The sequence below is a fragment of the Neopsephotus bourkii genome, unplaced genomic scaffold (assembly GCF_033783945.1).
Source record: "Neopsephotus bourkii isolate Nb327-2 ecotype Australia unplaced genomic scaffold, CSIRO-AGI_Nbou_v1 NB_1474, whole genome shotgun sequence".
NCBI lineage: Eukaryota > Metazoa > Chordata > Aves > Psittaciformes > Psittacidae > Neopsephotus > Neopsephotus bourkii.
The window spans coordinates 80,244-99,613 of record NW_026901950.1 but is presented as its reverse complement, the minus strand read 5'-3'; the positions used below and the strand labels follow the sequence as shown (position 1 = coordinate 99,613).

The following is a 19,370-nucleotide window of genomic DNA, read 5'->3' as shown; positions in this document are numbered from 1 at the left end:
GCAATTGCTCTTAATCTTTTTAAGAGGTTGTTCTGCCTATAAATACAGAGAAGCTGCCTGCCCCATCTCTATCCAGAGGAAAACAACTTCCTCCACTGTCAGATGCCTGTGGTGGGTTATATTATCCCTTTTATAGGTTGATTGTTTAATCAGAGTTGTTTGTCTTCCCTCACCTCACACAGAACATTAAATCAGTATCACTATTCTGAAAGATGTAACAGCACAGGTCGCGAGGAATATGAATACACCCTCAGTATCAAAAATGTATAAAAGCATATATATAAATATATATAATAAACAGTATATATGAAGGCTCCAGTAAAGATGATTGTGATAGTGACTACATATGATAGTGAGACAAAACTTAACGCATTCATACAAATCCATCAACAGCATGCTCTTCTTCCATCAGCAGTTCTCTATTCCACTTCACTCAAAAGCAGCAAGAGCTAAAATATCGTTGCAGGAAAACCTGGTTTCTATGGCTATGGACCTCTGAGAGATCCGTTAATCAGAAATACAAGGCAGAAGGAGGACTGCAGTGCAGAACTTCCAGGGTGCTGGACTGGCAAGTGCTCGTGAGATCCCCCAAATACTCCATTAATATTATTAAAGCATCTCATATCATATCAATCCAACACTTAAAGATATTGAAGTGGAATGAGCAAAAGTTAATAAGAAGTGCAGTGAAGGTACATGGAACATTACCAAATCAATCAGGAACATTCCAAGGGCAGTGGAAGGAACAGACCTGTGATAAGTACTCCTGCAAGATATTTATAGGAACCAATCTGAAGGAAGCCCATGGCAAATATAGTAAAACTAAGAGAGGAATGGATTTATAAAATCCAGCAGAAAGCCAATTTATTGTGATCCCCCAAATAAGAGGCACTAAATGAGATGCCCATCTCCTCAGCCTGGCATTTCTACAGAGCACCCACAGCAAGTACACCTGAGCATGTCTCTGACCCAGGCTCCAACCCTGCCTTGACCTTAATTCTTACCTGGAGAATAATCTTCCTAAAGAACTAAAGCCATAAAGAGATAGCAGCAGAGGATAATTTCAAATCTCCCCACAGTTCCAGAATTACCAGTTGTGTACCCATTACCATCTAATGCTGCATGTTGAAAACCAAGACCTTCACACAACTATGTGCCATCTATGAAAGCCTTTTTTCCCCCTCCTTCTGGTGGAGTATTACAGTTCCATTGTAGTACTACAGTTCTAAGACTAACTAGCTTATTGGGAAACCTGTGAACTACACATGGGGACTTGCCTTGGCTCCACAGGGAGCAGAACGATGGGAAACAACTGGAGTTTTGAAATAAAGCCACAGTAAAAGCATGGTAATATACATGGTGTTTATTGTAGATGCAGTGAATTATAAAAGCCATTACAGCCTACTATATATTTAAACGCTTTTTCTAACCCACATCAAATCAGAACAGAAGCTCAACTTCTGCAAGTTTCCTAGTTTTATTATATAAATATTTATCTAGTGGGAGGGAAAAAAAAAAGCTTTGCATTTCGCACTGAAACCTTCTTTCGCAGGAAACCACTTGCAAATGACTGAGGATGAGGAATATTTAGGGAGGTTTGGGTGAGTCCAGGTTGTCCCCTGCAATATGAAGGCCAGTGATGGCTTCAGACCCTTCTGCAGTGTATTAGAGCTCATTACATTTGTTTAAAAGACAGCAAGCTAGCGTTAATTATCACTAACATATATTCTGGTTTCTTCCCACCACAGAAACCTATCTGGTTCCCAAGAGATGGCAAAAAATCACACAGCTTTTTAAGAGAATCCTGAAGGAGGTGAGGATCAGCCCCAGGTTGCTGGTGGGAACAGACATCACCCAATGCTTCACGGGCACCCTATCTGCCCCATGGCCGGACCTGTGGAACCTGCAGCACTGCTCACAGTGTGTGCTGGGAATTCCCTCAGCTGTGGCGCTGGGTCTGCTCCCTGTGGCAAAACCTGCCCCTGCTTCCCCTCCAGAAGGTGGAAACAGACTCCTCTTGACCGAGCCCGCGGTGCCAGTTGGAGATGTGGCCAGTGAAACCTTGGGGCGGATCTGCATCATCCCCATGCGTGGTGGCACTGTCTCACTTACCACTTCTTGCCACCTCTCAGCTCGCAGTTGGTGCTGGGTTTGAGGAAGATGGGGAACTGGTGGTGCTGGGGGAAGGCTGGACACCTTGAGCTGTCAGCTGGGCAAGCTGGCTGCTAACCGGGTGTTCACCTTCCCATCCAGCACCCTTGCGACAGTGCCTTCACAGGCGCCCTGTTGCAGTCAAGAGCAAGACCACAGCCTTGCTTCTTCATGGGTTCTCCTCAGGAAACGTGGCCAAGAGCCAACCAAGTGACCAGAAAGGCTGGACATTGGCTGCTGGAGATGTTGTAAATCACTGAGGTCCAGCAATGAGGCAGGGGACCACCTGCACACTTGTGCACTCTTGCTTGCACACTATGGGCTCTGACCTGACTCTAAAACACTGGCTGGGAGAGGAGAGCACACTCTGCACTGCACTTTCCTGACCCAGCTGTAAACTAACAGGGTTTCTCCTTTCCTGCACTCAGTTTATCCCTCCCAGCTGGTGCACCCATAGAAACTCCAGAAACACCTTCTCACACAGGACTGTGCTTTTCCATCCATGAAAGCTGCTCATCACATCTCTCCATAACAACCACCAGCTATGGAGAGCCCATCTCCTCTCCGGGATGAATGGTTGGTAGGAAATCCTCTTCCCAGCAGGAAACCCAAGGTAGTCTTGGCACCACATAGGGACCCTCAAGCATCTTGCGGTCCATGCACACAAGGATAGACCTCGGTGGTGTTGTGACAGTGGATCTGTCCTCAGCCTGTGAGCATAGTCCACATCCTTCTTGAATTAATCACTCTTCACCTGCTCCTGACTACCTCAAGCCCAAGAGAGAAACCTTGTTGTTTATCTCCCCTGCTTGCTTCCGACCAAGCTGTGACTCAGCTGTCAGAGGCAAAGAACTCTTCACGCTTCACCTGAATACTCATTAACTACCCAGAGCCATAAAAAGCAATTTCTTCAGGGCTCCCTCTCTGCAAGGCTGGATTTCAAAGCAAGAGGGCTCGCCTGAGACTTAATGGGAACATTCATAAAGATGCTCAGGTTTCAGAGCTCAGAAACCTTCTATGATTTTGGGTCATATGGCAGAGGGTTTTATCAACAGTGAGTGAAGGTCTAAGCTGAAAGAAGTGCAGATCCTACCTGCAGCACCTAGCGAAGCCTACAGCTACAGCTCCTAAGTCCTGCCCCAGGACCTGCTTGGTTCTCATTTATCTTTTTTTTCCTCTTCTTGCTCAGAAATCTCAGCAGCAAGGATCTCTTCATCTTCTTGTGCTGTGGAAATCACACGAATAGTGACTAAACTATCAGATGATTTAGAGAAGATTTCTTCTCCCAGGTGGGTGCGTGCTTTGTGGGAGGTGACGGGTGACCTCTGATGCACTGGTGATTTTGGTGGGGTCGGACTTAATCTGTAATCCTGTGATCCAAGGAAATAAAACAAACAATTAAGAGAAAGGCAGAATGAAGCTTACCAGACCCTTGTCCACTGCCACAGCTACATCAGTGATGTGCAAAGACAGTGTTTTGCGGAGCTTCACCACACTGGACCTCACATCAGGACGTCAGCTTGCTGCCAAGGATGATCTCTGAGACAAAGGCAGCTGGAGTCTATCCTGCACATCTTGAGGGATGAGTGCAGCAACGCTTTACTACACCTCCTGACCTTGTTTTGCTCATGAAGCATCTGGGGGGGCTGATTTACACAAAAGCTCGTCAGAAGTGCTGCTGTGAGCAGCCCTGTCCTAAGGCGTCCTTTGGGGAGGACCTGCAGAAACCTTATTAACAGATGTGCCGCAGAGAGGGGTGTCCTTCTAACAGGGTCCTCGTAAACCCCATTAGAAGGGTTAGCTCCTAATATGGGTCTTGTTGCCACTAGCACATGGAGCACACAGTGCCACTGTTCACTGCTGCCTTTGACTGGTTGTTAGTGCTGAGCACTCTTGTGTGAAGCCTCTGTAGAGATGCAGATATACTCAGCATCTACCTGGGTATTTACCAGGCCATGGCATGCTCCATATCAGCTGGTCTTTCATCTCCCTTTACACTCCAGGTAGTCTTCATAACTCCATGCTGACAAGAGCAACAATAAGGTCTGCATGGAGATACAGTCTCTTTTATGAGTTTAAAAGAGACATTTGGAAGAAAGGAGAGAAAAAAATAGAGCGGGGACATTTTCCCTTTTGGTTGGTTATGACAAACCAGCAAAGGGGTTTTTCAAGGCAGGTCCTGCAGAGCTGGCAGGCCAGTGTGTCTGCTGCTGGGGGCTCTGCTGCTGCTGTGCAGCCAAAGCTTTGCAAATATTGATTGGATGTCAAATATTACGGGTGCTGGATGCCAGCATCACCCCTGTCCCGCCAGCACATCAATTCCCTATGACTGGCTCTGTCTCTGCGGCACACAAGTATGTGCATCTGTGGCTATAGCTCAGCTGGAAATTAGGCTCAGGCTTAGCATAGCTGGGCAAAAAGTCAATGTATTTCCCTTCTGTGCTGCAAAACAACCCCCTGTGGGACAACAGCATTCTCCCAAAGCCATGTGTGAGATGCTGAACCACCCCTTCCTGTCTGCCCACACCACGCCAGACCCCAATAACCTGAGCTCACTCCTTTAAGGCACATTGACCACACTCATCCTCCCCATGCTGACCTGCGTCACCTGCATCGTCTTCAGCTCCCTCAGCCTCCAGCGGAGCTGTGCCAATGGCCCTTTGCCCCCCATCCTCCCTGCTGCAGCCAGAGCAGCCTGGAAGAGCTTTGGGGTGTCAGCTTTTGGGGGAATGATCAGCGAGTCTCCAGGGACTCCTTTCGCATCTTTGGGTTTATTGTTGCTTTTCAGCATTTTCCTACATGAAGGAAAAAGAGAGATGATTTCAGTCTGGGGATGTGTTATATTAGCTGGGTTTTATAATGCAGAAAAAGCAGGCTTTAAAAAAAAAAAAGTTACTTTTTATGACTTAGGAAGGCAGGACTAATAAATCTAAGTGGTTCTAAAAATATAAATTTTTATGTATATGAATAATTTAATATATCTTTTAATGAATGCACATTGTTTGTTCCTGAGTTGCACTCACTTTTAGAAGTGAATCATAGAATCACCATAGAATCAGACTGGTTTGGGTTGGAAGGGACCTTAAAGGTCATCATCCAGTTCCAGCCCCCTGCTATGGGCAGGGACCCCTTCCACTAGAGCAGGTTGCTCCAAGCCCCTGTGTCCAACCTGGCCTTGAACACTGCCAGGGATGGGGCAGCCACAGCTTCTCTGGGCACCCTGTGCCAGCGCCTCAGCACCTTCACAGGGAAGAACTTCTGCCTAAGAGCTCATCTCAGTGTCCCCTCTGTCAGGTTAAAGCCATTCCCCCTTGTCCTGTCCCTACGGGCCCTTGTCCAAAGCCCCTCTTCAGTAGCCTTGCAGCCCTTTTACGTATGAGAAGGGTGCTTTGCAGCAGGGCTAGGCTGGCTCTGAGCATCTCCAGGCTCCTTGCCGTGATGCAGCAGCTCCAGCCCACTTTCCACCTGGGACTCGTGCCTAATGCCTTCAGCAGGAGCTTTCCCAGGGCTTTGCACCCAGAGAGACCTTCCCTGTGATGCTGAAACCCCTTCTCTGTTTTACTTTGAAAACCCCATGGGCTAGAAAGCAGCAGCTCAACACGCACTTGGCTTTCTTCTTCAGCAGCTTCTGAGACTCTGGATAATGCACCAAAATCTCGTTCAAGTCCTTCTTGTCCAAAATGAAAAGGTTGGCGAAGCCATGAGCAATGACGTTTGCTGTTCGGCGATTGCCCCCTCCTGCTGCCAGCAAGCTGAGAGAGACACAATGAGATGTCAGTGCTGTTACTGAGCACAGCTTAAAGAAAATCTCCCTTTGCATGTCTCGATCCCTGTTTTTCAGAGGACTCAGGTTTAATTTTCTCCCCCAATGAAATACTGCAAGCCCAATTTTTAAACAGTGATGGAAACATTGGCAAGGAGACCCATATAAAAAAAGGATTTGCCTTTTTGAAGGTTTAAATATTGCCTTTTACACCAGTCTGGTGTCTGCTGGGCTGTACGGAGGCAACCTCTATCACTGAGCTATTGGTGCAGGACTTTACATGCTCAGGAAATGGGTGTATGGGGGGCTGGTTTAGTGAAATAGCTTTTCTTGTTTATTTTCCCACCCCTCCATAAACCTCTGCTTACTGTCACTAACTCTCCAGGCAGAAAACAGCACAAAAATACACAAGATCCAAGAAAACAAGCTGTAATCTATGTAGCAGACACTGCTCAGTGTTCATGGCTCTCAGTCACAGGGATTAACTATGGTGATGCTGCTCTCTCCACTTCCCACTTCCTCACCAGGGCCCACAAGCTGTATTCCCCTGGCTCCATGGGAATGCTTCACTCACCTTATCTCTCCAAACACGGATCCAGGTTTCAGAGTCACCAGCACAGTTTTGCCATCAGGTCCCCCCAGCACCTGCACATGTCCCGCCTGGATAATGTACATCTCACGGCCAATTTCTCCCTGCAATGAAGGTAGGTGCTGTGTGGGGTGCCCACAAACAGGGAGAATTTATGGGTGCCCTAACCTGTGTCTTGCTGGAAACCCCCACGACCATGCTGCCCTCTCCAAACTCTCCAAATGCTTTTTCCTGATGGTGCTTACTCCTGAGCATCCCCATCTGAGCATCCCAAAGTCTCCCCCTGCTCTCCCGGTGTTCATGGCTGCAGCAGAAGAGGTCAGACTTTGCACAAGACCAGCTGCAAAGGAGGATGTTTTTGCCCTGTGAAGGGGCTCAATGCCACGGTGATTGGCCAGGCCTGGCTTTCCCCCACTCTGCACTGCTCCTAGTGCAGGCTAGTGCTCTTGCACAGCCCCTCCATGACACCAGGGACTGGAAGACACTTGAGTATCTCATTACCTTCTTACACACGTAATCATTGGGCAGGTAGACCACGGACCTGAGCCGCTTCAGCATGTCGAAGATCATCTGCCTGTCGCAGCCCTGAGCAGAAACAAAGCCAGCAGCATGGTTACTGTGTGCCAGCATGGCAGGCTGTGCCAGGCACAACCCGCGCTGCAGGAGCTACCTGGAAGAGAGCCACTTTGCTCACGATGCTGTAGTTCACATCAATAGCGATGTCCAGCCTCATCTTGTCTGGCAGCTGCACCAGCAGCTCGGACTCATCTGTGGGAGGAAGCAGAACACTGGATCTTTCCCACACTTAATCCCAGATCATGCCCTTGGTGTGGCAGTGGGAAAGCAGCCCACGTTCTAGTGGCAGAGGACAGAGGCTTGCCCAGAAGGGTCTTCTCTGGCTTCTGCCAACCAAGCAACTTGCAGGTCTAAAGGCAGTGAGTGATGGAGAGCTGCCCTTCACATTATCTCTGCCATGATGGCTCTCAGAGACAGACCAATGAGTCCAAGCTGCATCTTTCTTGGCCAGGACAGTGGGTGCAGTGCTCCTGCCTGAACAGTTACAGGCTGCAGAGCAGAGACATCATGCAGAGCAGCTCTGCAGAGAAGAGCTTGGGGGTCTTGGGTGATGAGGAGCTCCCCATGACCCGGCTTCAGTGTGCGCTTGAGCCCAGATCCCCCAGTGGGAGATTTAGGTTAGATATAAGGACATTTTTCCCCTGTGAGGGTGGTGAGGCCCTGGCACAGGGTGCCCAGAGGAGCTGTGGCTGCCCCATCCCTGACAGTGTTCAAGGCCAGGGACTTGGAGCAACGTGGTCTAGTGGAAGGTGTCCCTGTCCTTAGCAGGGGATTGAAACTGAATGATTCTGTGATTTTATGATTTACTGTTCAGGTGAGCTTATGGGTTTGCTGTTAGACACTCTCTGGCCAGCAACTGCTAGTCACAGCCCACTCCCCAGGGACCAGCTGGTGGAATGCTGGACTTGGTGCTCTATGAGTGATGCACAACCTGACGGCAGCCTAGATACTATACAGGTGGGCATACAAGAATAAAACACGCCACCCCCTCCCCGTGACCACAGTGCTATTTGACAGTAACATTTCAGCTCTGTACAGCAACAGCAGTGCATGTGTGGGTGCTCAGAGTGGCTGGAGCTCACCTAGCATGCCTTGCGAATGCCATGTGTACTCATACCACGTCTTCACCCTGTTCTGAACAGTTCTGGGGATTTTGTAGAAGTTCATGTACTTAATGGTACTGTCCATGCAGCTCCGATAGTATGTTTGCCCTGCGGTAGCGGCACCGACCACATCTCTCATCTGGATGGGAGGAAGAGGTAGAAGAGATGTTTTAGTTGCTGTCACTTACCCGTCAGCCTGTTAAGCAATCTAGAGCATGTTTGCCGAGTCCTAACAGCATCTACCAAACCCTTTTTGTCTTCCACCAATGCTGAGCAGGTCCTCGATGGGGAAAACAAACCCAGAGATGCAAACCTGTGGACCAACCCCACCAAAACCTTCCCCAGTGGAGGCTGGGAGTCCCCAGGACTCCTGCTCACCTGCCCTATCATGACGGAGAAAGCAAAGACACCCGTGAAGTAGTTCAGCAGCTGGAAGACGATCTCAAACAGTGTCTTGGGGTCCGGCAGGCCCCCAATGGTGATGAGGGTTTTGACTGCCCAGTAGTAGCAGCGGATGTAGCTGGGAGGAAAAGAGGAGGCAGTTTTGAAGGTGTTTCTGGCACGAAGGCCTGTTTGTTCCCTCACTGCTGAGCTGACATCCTCTGGCCACGGCAAGCCAGAGCCTGCTGAGGGTAATTACGGGTGACAAGGGGAAAATCAAAGGGGCTGCAAACTCTCCACCACACCCACAGGTGCTTCTCAGATGCTACAGGAGCAGGAGCATGTAGGGACCCCTCCAGAAGCCTCAGAATGGGAGGCTCAGCTGCTCTGGCTACTCCCACTCTCTGCTCTTACAGATCCACCACCATAAACCAGCAACATTTTTTCAGCAATGTTTACACTTTTAGAAATAGGGGGGAAAAAAGAGTTTGTGAGCAACTTGTTGGCATGGGACTCCAGAGGTGTCAAGTGGAATCTTGATTCACTGGTCTTGGGCACTCCCCTGGATGCTATAGTTGCACTTAGAGATAGACACAGATGTGTATAGCATACCAAATAGCTGTATAACAGCAACATTAACATGTTGAGCTGAGTGCTTGAAGGGAAGGCAACACCCTTACTAGGGCTGCAGGGGTGACAGTCACTTGTCCCCACCTACACCCACACCTCGCCGTAAGTCTGTAATGCACTTGCCCATGCCTTTTCGCAGGAAACTCTAATTTGGATGTTACTCAGGATCATATCATGCCTGTGTTGCATAACAGTCAGTGTAGGTATTTGCTATGAGGTGGTGCTCAGCTCATGACCTAAGTGCTCTCCCTGTGGCACCCATCACCCACAACACAACAGACATTTAATACGTATATCTTGGAAATGCCATGGTGAGGGGTGGCCACTGTCCCTGTCTCACACCTGGGGATGAGAGCAATGGTCTTGTCTGAGGGCCTGACACATGGCACCAAGGACACAGAGCGTCAAGCCTGGTCAACAGAAACAGATCTGTCCCTCGCATCCTGCTCAGCCAGGGACCATTCTCTTGCTTCCCAGCATCAGGTTCCCAGTTTTTCAGTCTTTTCAACCTGCCACTGTCGCCTATCTCAGCCTAACTGCAGCCTCTTTCTCTTGCAGCATTGTATATTACTGCACATCCCTACCTTCCTGTCCCCATCATTCTCCCTGCCTCCACATCACCTGGCACCTCCAACCCGTTTCTTTGGCGTTTTTTATGAAGCCAGCTGCATCCTAACACCTCCCTTCTTACTCCAGCTCATGACAGCAACCTGTGCTATGTGAGTACCCAAGCCCTGGCTGGTACCTGTTTCCTTCCCCATCATAGACCCAGGTGGTAGAGCCCAGTCCTTCATAGGCTGATGCCCAGTAATAGAGGCAGGAGTTCACATGCAAGCTGTACAGTAAATAGGCTGTGGTCCGAATCACTCTGCAAAACAAACAAAAGAGAAGAGAACAGGAAGGGACAAGATATGGTGTTTGCTGGGAAACATGTCAGAACACCCCCAGCATCACAAGGAGCTTCTAACTGATGAGCTGAGTGCAGGAACCACAGAGCACTCAAGTGTGCAGCCCTGCTGCTCCCTCCTGCAGCACCACAGTTGCCAGAAAAAGCAGCTCGTCCACTGGTGGCTGCTTTTCACCATTAGCACCCCAGTCACAGTTGGGTCAGAGACAGGGAATCCTACCCACAGAGCTCCAGGACCCCACGTCCCGCCTGCATCAAGTAACACCTATATCAGCTAGGGACATCCAGGGGTAGCGGAAAAATAAATCAGGAACCCAGAATGGGTGCACACCAGAACAAGCCTTCTTTGCCAATAGCAAACAACTCCACAGTCTCTTCCTCCCTCTCTCCCCCTCACCTGTAGATATACGCCTTGGTCAGGATAGCCTCCAGGCGGTTGTTGAACTCGAAGAAGGCCATGTACTGGAGAAGGAAAACAGCATGCTTCAGCGTGCTCCATCTTCTTGTGACCCCCACCAGGAGAGTTAATCTCTGTAAGACCCCACTTCCCCTCCGTTTCCCTCCTGCAGCCCCTCTGCAGCTTGAACTGCCACAAACAGATTCGGTTCCATCTGAGTGCCCCTCTAAACATGTGAGCATGTTTTAGGATTGGAACAAAGTGTTTGACTCAACAAAGCCATTGCGACAAGACTTTCCATCCATTTTACAACCTTCTTGTGATCATCTATGAGTGCAGCAAGCCACAGCTTACCCCTATGAGCATGGTACTCCTTCACATCCACTGCAGCTGGTGTTCTGCCTGGCTTTGTAAGCTCAGACTTACCTTCAGACAGCGAGGAAAGCGCAGGAGTGGGTTGACACCAACTTTGAAGTAGAAGAAATCCAGGGGCAGGAGGCACACCATATCCATCTGAAACCCACACAAAGAGAGGAACCCCTGTGAGGACCCTCAGGCATGGTGGGGGGGAACTGCAAGACACTGTTCACACTGAAGATTCAGATTAGTATGTAAAATGATGTCGAACCTTAAAGCGTTGTGATTGCAGGTAGTTCTCCTTCATGGCCTTTTTATCACTCTGGTTGGGCAGAGGAAGGAGAGAGAGACCAAGGTTAATCATTGCTTACAGGAAGGAAAGTTGTGGCCAACATGGTCATGCCTGACTTTTCTCTTCTGCAACAGGGAAGATGCTCCCTTTGTGCCCAGGAAAGGGAGCAGAGCAAGAATAGCAGTAGAGGAAAGCCAGGCATGACCATCCTGGCCATGCCAAGAGAAGACCTGGCTGTATACCAGCTTCTCATCCCACCTTGGGACATCCCATGCTCATTTTGCATCCCAGAGGAAGTACATCACAGTGCTAGTGCCACAGAAATCAGATTTACAGGTCTGACCATTGCTGTGGGCCATGGGAAGGCTGTACCCTGAAGGTCTGGTTTTTCCCAGCTTATTTAATTGGATATGGAAGTGGATTCAGGGGCTTTCACTTATCTCTGGTGCGTGATCTGTGCATTCAGATTGCAATCGCTTTTGTCATGTTGCTAATGCATTCTGCCTAGCTGTGCTCCTTTGTATGAAACGCATTTATCATGCCATCTGCTCACGGTTAGCACCACACTGTTGGGAGCACTGCTCCATGGAGCAGCACACTCTAAGCATTCCTACCCAGGAATGGGGCTGCCATGGACCTCACATGCTTTGTAGATAGGCTGGTGTTGACTTCAGAGCATAAATATATGACTTTAGGGCAAAAAAATACTTCTAGCTTATCCACTACATGGCAGGAGAGATGCTTGCAGTCCTCCAAGGGTGGACAGAGCCCTGGTGGGAACGCTTGACTCAGAGATCATAGAGCAGCAGCACCCATGTTGCTCAGGCGATAAGGGTCTCCCCAGCCGGTCCCCAGCACTGGGATGCAGCCCTGCCACTCACTATTATATCTCCCCCCCGGACAAACTGCAGCCGGGTCTGAAAGACGAGGATGTCAAGCAGATAGATGAGGTCACAGAGGTAGTCGATGAACAGCCAGCAGTGGATGTTTGTTGGCGTCTGGTAGGGGAAAGCCCAGCGGACAGGGATCAGCCAGCAGTTCCAGTTCCAGGCCATGACAACGAAGAACAACCACAGCACATACATCAGATCTGTGGACAGCAATCACATTGCGATTAGTGGGGCCCATGTCCATCATCTATGGGAAACCACTACACAAAGGGCTTTTCATCCCCTTGTTCTGCCCCGAGTGCCACAGGGAAACCTGCAAGAGGTCTCTATTGAGTCTCCAAGTGAGCTGGGCTCTAGATGCAAAGTGAATACCACCAGCTGCAGAGCACACTGCTTTTTGTCACAAAGCCTGTTCTAACTTTGCTGAGTCAAGCAGGTTTTCTTTTGCTTTGCTCTTGACTGCCTTGCTTTTCGTTCCCTCCTCAGGCTGTGCTGAGCCCATGGCCACCTGCAGGAGCCTGAGAGCTGTGAAATGGTTGTGAAACAGCAAAGACCCTGGAAGGAGCTGAGCTCAGGGGTGTCCCCAGACAGGGGATTCTTCTGTTGTGATTTTTAGTTTTATTTTGGATGTCCACACCACAAGGACAGTGTTTGCCTGCTAAAAAGCCTGAAAAGCAGCAGAAAGCTGGTGCTCCTCCTCTGCCTGGTCATGCTCCTGATGCCCATAACTAAGGGGAAGCATTTAGGAAAGCCTGTGCCTTGCAGGGGAATTTAAGACTGGTTTTTAGCAGGCATTTTGTGAGTTGGTCCTTGCTTAGTTGACCTTCCTGCTCTACAGGGTCTCATCTCTCACACCTCCTCCCTTCCTCACCCTTTCTGGCTGCCCCACCAGCCCAGTGGCCGTGCTCCATCACTCACTCGTGAGCGGGTCAATGCTGCTGGGGAACTGGTAGTTCCTCAGGCGGTCCAGCCAGGGCCGGTACTTGAACGTGCAGCACAGCATCTCGCAGTAGTGCTCCTCCTCTACCACCTTCTCCCCCTCTGGCTGCCCTGCTGGGGGAGGGACCGGTGCTGCTGGCAGTGCTGGCTTGGCAGGAGCTGGGGGAGGACACACAGTTATTTGAAAGAGCAGAAACTCTTCTTGCTGCAATGTGTTAACCTGTTAACAAGGTTAAAACACAGCACGTGTGGGGACACAGCCCCACTCAAACTCACACGCCGTTGGGCTCTCTTCATCTGAGGTGATGTCGGGGTCGGTCAGCTTCTCCTTCACCTTCTCAGTCCTCTCCTTGAAGAGCCTCACCAGCTCCTGGAGCCGGTTGTTGATGACAGCGCTGCTCAGGCTCATGGCTGAACCGATGCGCTCAGGCAGGCTGTGGGCACACCACCAGGCGTCTCATGGAGGTAGGAAAAGTCAAGGGCAGGTTCATGGCCCGTTTTTAACCTACAGGACTCTGGTTTAGGATTTACCCATACTTATTTGGTTATTGTGTGATCAGAAGAACACAAGCTGAGGCAGTTTCAATAAGATACCATCAAACAGCACCACCCCAAACCTCATCCTTGCCCTCAGACGGACTTGGGAAGCACCAAGATCCCATGCTGCATTGCATTTGATTAGGAGAGGATGATTTTGGAAGAACTATGAGATGAAAATATGCACCAAGCCCCTGGATTTACAAACTGTATTGTCTCTTTTCAGCCTCTTTATTAAAACCAGGTTGTGAGTGCTCCATCTCTGGCAGTGTTCAAGGCCAGGTTGGATGGGGCTTGGAGCAACCTGGTCTAGTGGAAGGTGTCCCTGCCTGTGGCAGAGGGGATGGAACTGGATGAGCTTTAAGGTCCCTTCCAACCGAAACAATGCAAGGATTCCCTGATTCTGTGATTGATTCAGACCAGGATGCTCACCTAGCATGGCCAAGGACCACCACTAGGAGGAAGGACAGAAACAAGCCTGCTTGCTGTAGCTCCAGGCTAGTTAATTATGTTACGTGGCACAATGATTTCTTCTCAGGAGGAAAGGAAATCCCTGCCCTATGAGGAGGTATAGGCCTTCCCCAAGCCTTTGCTTCCCATAGAAGGTAGCTCTCTCCCTTTGGTATCCCATGACTCCTAGGGTCTTTGTTGCTTCCATCAGAGCACTGGGATCTGATCCCTGGGGCTGATGAGGAGCCTCTCGGCCCCACCACGCACCTGTCCTTCTGCTCCTCATCACAGCCCAGCAGTGCTTGGGTTGGGGACTGGCTCATGGGTCCCTCCTCCAGACCATCCTCAGGGGCCAGCAGCTTCCTCCTGTGGTCACAAACACAGCAGCTGAGGCTTAGTTTGTCCCCCACCCTCATCCAGGTCCTCTTCCTTCTCCTCCTCCCAGGTCTCATCTGTTTTCCACTTTCCCTTCTCCAACTGGGGTACTTTTCCCCCGTTTTTTGGCATTGCCTGAAGTAAATGAGAGCAAACCACTCTGCTCCTTTGCTGCTAAAGCTGTTTCTTCCTGGGCACCATGCAGACCATTTTTCAACCCATTCTGGGCACCCAGCAAGATGCACAGAAGGCAGGCACCAGTCTGTACGTGTCCCCTCTGCTGCACCATCACACCACTGTACTTCCAGAAGAGGGCAAGGGAAATGCAATAGCAGTAAGGTGGAGCAAGGAAGTGAAACCAGAAAAAAGAGAAGGTTCTGGGGACACTGCCTGGCTTTGAGCTGGCTCCCAAGGACCTGAAATCCCCAAGACAGAGTGAATTGCAGAGCAGCAGGTACATAACATGGACCCTTCAATTGCTGCTGATACCTCCAAAGCCAAGTGTAAAGACCAACTTGCTGAGAGCAGCTTCAAGAGGAGCCCTGTGAACACTGTCCTGCTGATGCTGAGGCAGTGGCAGCTGATGTCTTCCTGGAAGATGCATGCTAACACAGCCAGTGGCTCCCTTTGGTACAGACAGCTTTCAGGGACAACTTCCTTAACTATGGGTGACCAAAGTGATAGAAGGAAAAGGTGGATGTGAAGGTGACAATCATGGCAAAAACGTGGACTGCAGCCTGTAGCCAAGTCCAAAGTTGTAACTGCAACAACAGAAATTGTCTTCTACCAGCACAACAGTTGCTCTAAATTAACCAGGATCTCACTGATGCTGGTGCAAAACGGCTCAACGTACATGTGAAGCAGGAGCAAGCAGGATCCTGAGGGAGGTCATCCTGCCACCACAGGTCTGAAGAAAGCTGCATGCTATGAGCCTGCCCATCTCAAACCTCACCAGCTCCTGGGCATGCCCTGCTGGGAAGGGGATCAGATGAACAAGCCCAACCGCCGTGTCAAAGTACCCTCAGACGGTACTTTGAAGAGGTTCCCAAACCCACATAATTTAAGAGAAAAAGTCCTGCAAAGATCTGTGATGTTGTTAGGATATCATCCATCACCTCTCATTGGTGTCCAGCCACTCTCCCCCTAGCTCTGTCCCATTGAGGCATCATGCTGCCCCATTGCCCATCCTCATCCATAAGCAAGCCCAAGATGCCTACATTGACAGAGAGGGTAACGCCACCTCCCTCTTGGCCTCTGGCATGGCTCCCCATAGGCCAAAGAGCTCACGTGGTTGCCCTCTAAGTACATGCAAAGCTCTGTGTGTCAACATCCATGTGGGAAAAGATGCCTCTTTTTGCTTTGGATTAATGGATGCCCTTGGAAAGGTGTAAAAGACAGCAAACATCCCCAAGAAGGCAAGCGTTTTCCTTATGGTTCAGAAGGCTGAAATTTTACTTTCTGATATAGCAAAATAGGAGGTGATTGCTTTTAAACATCTCCAGCTCAAGGAAGGGACCTCCGGTGTTGCCTTGAGAGACGCTACCTAAAGGCACAGCAGAAAGTTTCATGTACTCATACATGTAATTGCAAATATACAACTGCTTTAAGAAACTGGTAGAAAATAGCACGAGAAAACTGAGGTGCTCCAAAAAATGGCTCTGTGGGGAACCATAGGAGCATGGAAAGTTTCTTTGAAGATCCAGCCTCCCCTCTGTCAGGTTAAAGCCATTCCCCCTTGTCCTGATCCTACAGGGCTTATCAAAAGTCTTTCTCCACCTTTCTTATAAGCCTTCCCTTACATATCAAAAGGCCACAATGAAACCTTGATAAAAGACTTGATAAAAAAGTATGTTAGAGACAGAATTGTACATAGATAAGTGGCTTTAAATAAACTAAGGTTGTGCCTTTGGGTTGCTGGACCCTGGGCTCCAAAGATGCCCAAGATGTCCTGGGATGCAGGACATGGGTGTTAATATGAATTGTCTATTTTCTGTGCTGGTTGAAGTCATAACAGAAAGCTCAGTACCTTGATCCTGATTCAGAGGTGGATGAGTATCTGCATCAGTGTCACACATCACAGGAGAGAGGACTTACACAGCCTCACCTGGTGGGCTTCTCCATCTCAGAATACTCTGCCCTATTCATCAATCCTCCACCTCTCTGAGCATCCTTGATCCGAAGGCACAAACCTAAAGGGGATAGGCTGCAAATTCTTCCAGGAAACAGAGAAGGTGATAAGTGTTGGGATTTATGATGAAGGCCCACAGGCAGCACACAGACCCTCTGCACTCTGAATCTGGGAGCACAGATGTGTGGGACAAAAATGGGATCTGACCACAGCCTGGGGATGGAGCCCACCTCCAAGAGGACACACAGACAGGGCTTACTGTCCACACCTGCCAGGAGCGGGTGGCTCCATTCAGTTGTACAAAAACTCCTGTACTGGCATTGTTGGGGGGTTAAAGCCCCGGGACCCATGGATGTGTCGGGGCAGAGCCATACCTGGGGGATGGTGGAGCCACTCTGGGCACCGCCAGCATGTTACCGGCAGTGGTGGGCACTGGTAAGTGGGTCCCATTGTCCTCCACAGTGTTGCTTCCACTGTCCACATTCTTGATGTCCACAGTGGGGTAATTACCTGGCCCATGGAGAAGGAAAATAATGGCAGGTGAGAAGGGTGCAGGCCCAGCACCCCCAAAGCCCATTGCCTCCATGGAGCTGCCTCCAAACCCCACAACATTCCAGAAGGCCTCTCCTTTCCCCCCATTCCCTTCTTGACTGGCACTCCTTTCTCCTAGTGCTTTGTAGCATTTCTCTCTCCCCCAGTGTTTAACACCATGAGAACTGCCACTTTCTCCCCTTCTGCTTTCCCAGCTTGTAGTGATTGTAACTACTCCGTTCAAGCATTGGGTTCCCATGGTTTGGAACACGATGGAGACAAGGATTACCAGCGGCAGGTGCCAGACAGGAACCCAGGATTTCCAGCTGCAAACCTCCCTCCCAAGGTCTGGAAACATCTCCAGGGTCTTCTGAACATAAACATATGGATCATGCAAGCTCCTAATTATATGAGCATTTGCTTTTCATGCAGAATAATGGACTATATAAATAAGCAGTTATGGTCTCTCTCTTTTGCAGAGGTAATATCTGCTTCTAACCTGCAGGGTTGGGTGTTTATAGTGGGGAAAAGAGAGATGCCAATAGCCTAAGGGAGAAAAAGTGCTGGGGGTTATCTTGGCCAGACCCCACAGCCAGCCAGACTGCAAAGTATCATCTCTTTTCTCAGCTATACAACAAAATGCAGTGAGCTTCTTCAGAATTCCTTCTGGGAGGTAGGGGGGTTCACCCATCTGAAAGACCCCACGCATCCCCTCCTGTCCCACACAATATGGGACCAGTGGATCAGAGCATGGCTCTACCAAATCACAGAGAAAAGACCTATTTGGGGTTCAAAGTTAAAATCATATTGCTTGTAAGGAAAAGCGGCGGAATTTGGCTCACTGATTAAAACAAGGCAAAGCAAAGCTACAGAAACAGAATCTGTACTTCTGGGTTAAGCCATGAAGAGCAAACCTCCATCCTGCTGTCCTCTTAGTAGGAGTGGGTTGCATGGACGCTAAGGAGAAAACTGCATGCAGCAGATCTTTAACCCTCTGCCAGCATTTCATTCAGGAGAATTTCTGGCCAAGCAAGTTCAAATGTATAGCATGTCATTTATGGGTATCTGCAAATGCTGTCTAGGGGTTAGCTGGAAAGGCACATAGTGATGAGGCAGAAGCAGAAAGAGCATCAATTCTATTATCCCGTCTCTGTAAGTGAGCTTTGACTATGTTTCTCCCCCAAAAAGCAGCTCCTACAGGAACACCTCCTTGCCCCCTCAAGCTACGCAAGCTCACCGCCAAAGCCAACATCTCTAATACCTAGGGGAGGCTGCTCCTCATGGCAAAAGTTGGGGTTCACAGCTGCAGCCTTGGGCTTGCTGGCGACAAAGGCTGGGGTGCGGGAGGCAGCGGTGGCTCGGTAGCTGGGGACATTGGGGAGCTGCTCTAGCTCAGCGCGGCCGGGAGGGGAGCAATGCCCCGCAGCCAGCGGCTTGTCGTGCACCAGCTGATCTAGCTCGACGTCTCGGGCACGCCTGGCCATGCTGCTAGGTGCCTAGGGGCTTCAAGCAAGGGACAAGGCATCTGAAGCTGCAATAAAACACAAAGTGGTTTGAGACAAGACGGTTATGTCAGGGGAGAGAGACACAGGGCTGTGGGAGGTTGTTGCTGCCTGCTGCTCACGGATGTGGGTGGCACAGGACAGTGATGGTGAGCATCCTACCATCAGCTTTTCTAGCACTGCTGCAAAGCAGGCGGTTCTGCAAGGTCTGCACGAGCAGAGGAATCTCAGGCTGTTCCAGGGCTCAGCTCAAGCCATCCCTTGTGTGACTTCCCTGATGTCAGTGGACTTGTGCCAGGACCTTCCTGTGCTCACTCAGGCCGTGACAGGAGTTCACCACCCCATTTTCATTACCAACCCCTTACCTCCTTACTATGAAAACACACTTTATGCCGCTGGTTACTTCCTAAATTGAATAAAGTGGTAGAGAAAATCCTTTTTATCCCCCTGTAAGTTTTCCAGCTGAAGGAGAAACTCTTCCTTCCCATCAGATATTGCTTAACCAAGACAAAGTACCACATAAGCATCAGCCTTCCAGAGCTGGCTCCAGCTGCTAACAACATTGCCATCACGCGGTGTCCATGTGATGCTTTCAGCCCATGGAAAGCCCTGATGCCCAGCACAGGTCATGCTGCAGGAGACTCAGCTGCCTGAGGGAGTGGTGGCATTTCCTCCTCACTGGGCATTGCATTGCCTGCTTCGAGTCATCCTAATTTGCCTTTATGCTGCTATATAATATACCTTCAGCATCGGTTTCAGCAGCTTCAGCTGTCTCCTCTTCCACCTTCAAAATGAAAAGATCCTTTTTAAGCATAGCAAGAGCTTATCTGTAAGAAAGCAGACTTTACATCTTGATTGTTGCCCCATATCTC

At 49.7% G+C, this 19,370-nt stretch overlaps 1 protein-coding gene across 1 annotated transcript in view; it reads right to left on the bottom strand.

The window, feature by feature from the left end:
• Nucleotides 1-2,142: 2,142 nt before the first annotated feature.
• The window catches only part of CNGB1 (cyclic nucleotide gated channel subunit beta 1), a 28,345-nt gene continuing 11,117 nt past the window's right edge, over nt 2,143-19,370 (bottom strand). Inside the window, 20 exon segments of the mRNA XM_061369117.1 lie at nt 2,143-3,521; nt 4,751-4,946; nt 5,757-5,903; nt 6,489-6,607; nt 7,005-7,088; nt 7,174-7,271; nt 8,162-8,321; nt 8,561-8,702; nt 9,939-10,061; nt 10,498-10,562; nt 10,924-11,010; nt 11,126-11,176; nt 12,028-12,236; nt 12,955-13,134; nt 13,252-13,409; nt 14,230-14,328; nt 16,840-17,416; nt 18,234-18,492; nt 18,864-18,904; nt 19,240-19,282. Of these exon segments, the coding sequence (XP_061225101.1) occupies nt 3,309-3,521; nt 4,751-4,946; nt 5,757-5,903; nt 6,489-6,607; nt 7,005-7,088; nt 7,174-7,271; nt 8,162-8,321; nt 8,561-8,702; nt 9,939-10,061; nt 10,498-10,562; nt 10,924-11,010; nt 11,126-11,176; nt 12,028-12,236; nt 12,955-13,134; nt 13,252-13,409; nt 14,230-14,328; nt 16,840-17,416; nt 18,234-18,492; nt 18,864-18,904; nt 19,240-19,282 (3,051 nt within the window). The 3' untranslated portion in view covers nt 2,143-3,308.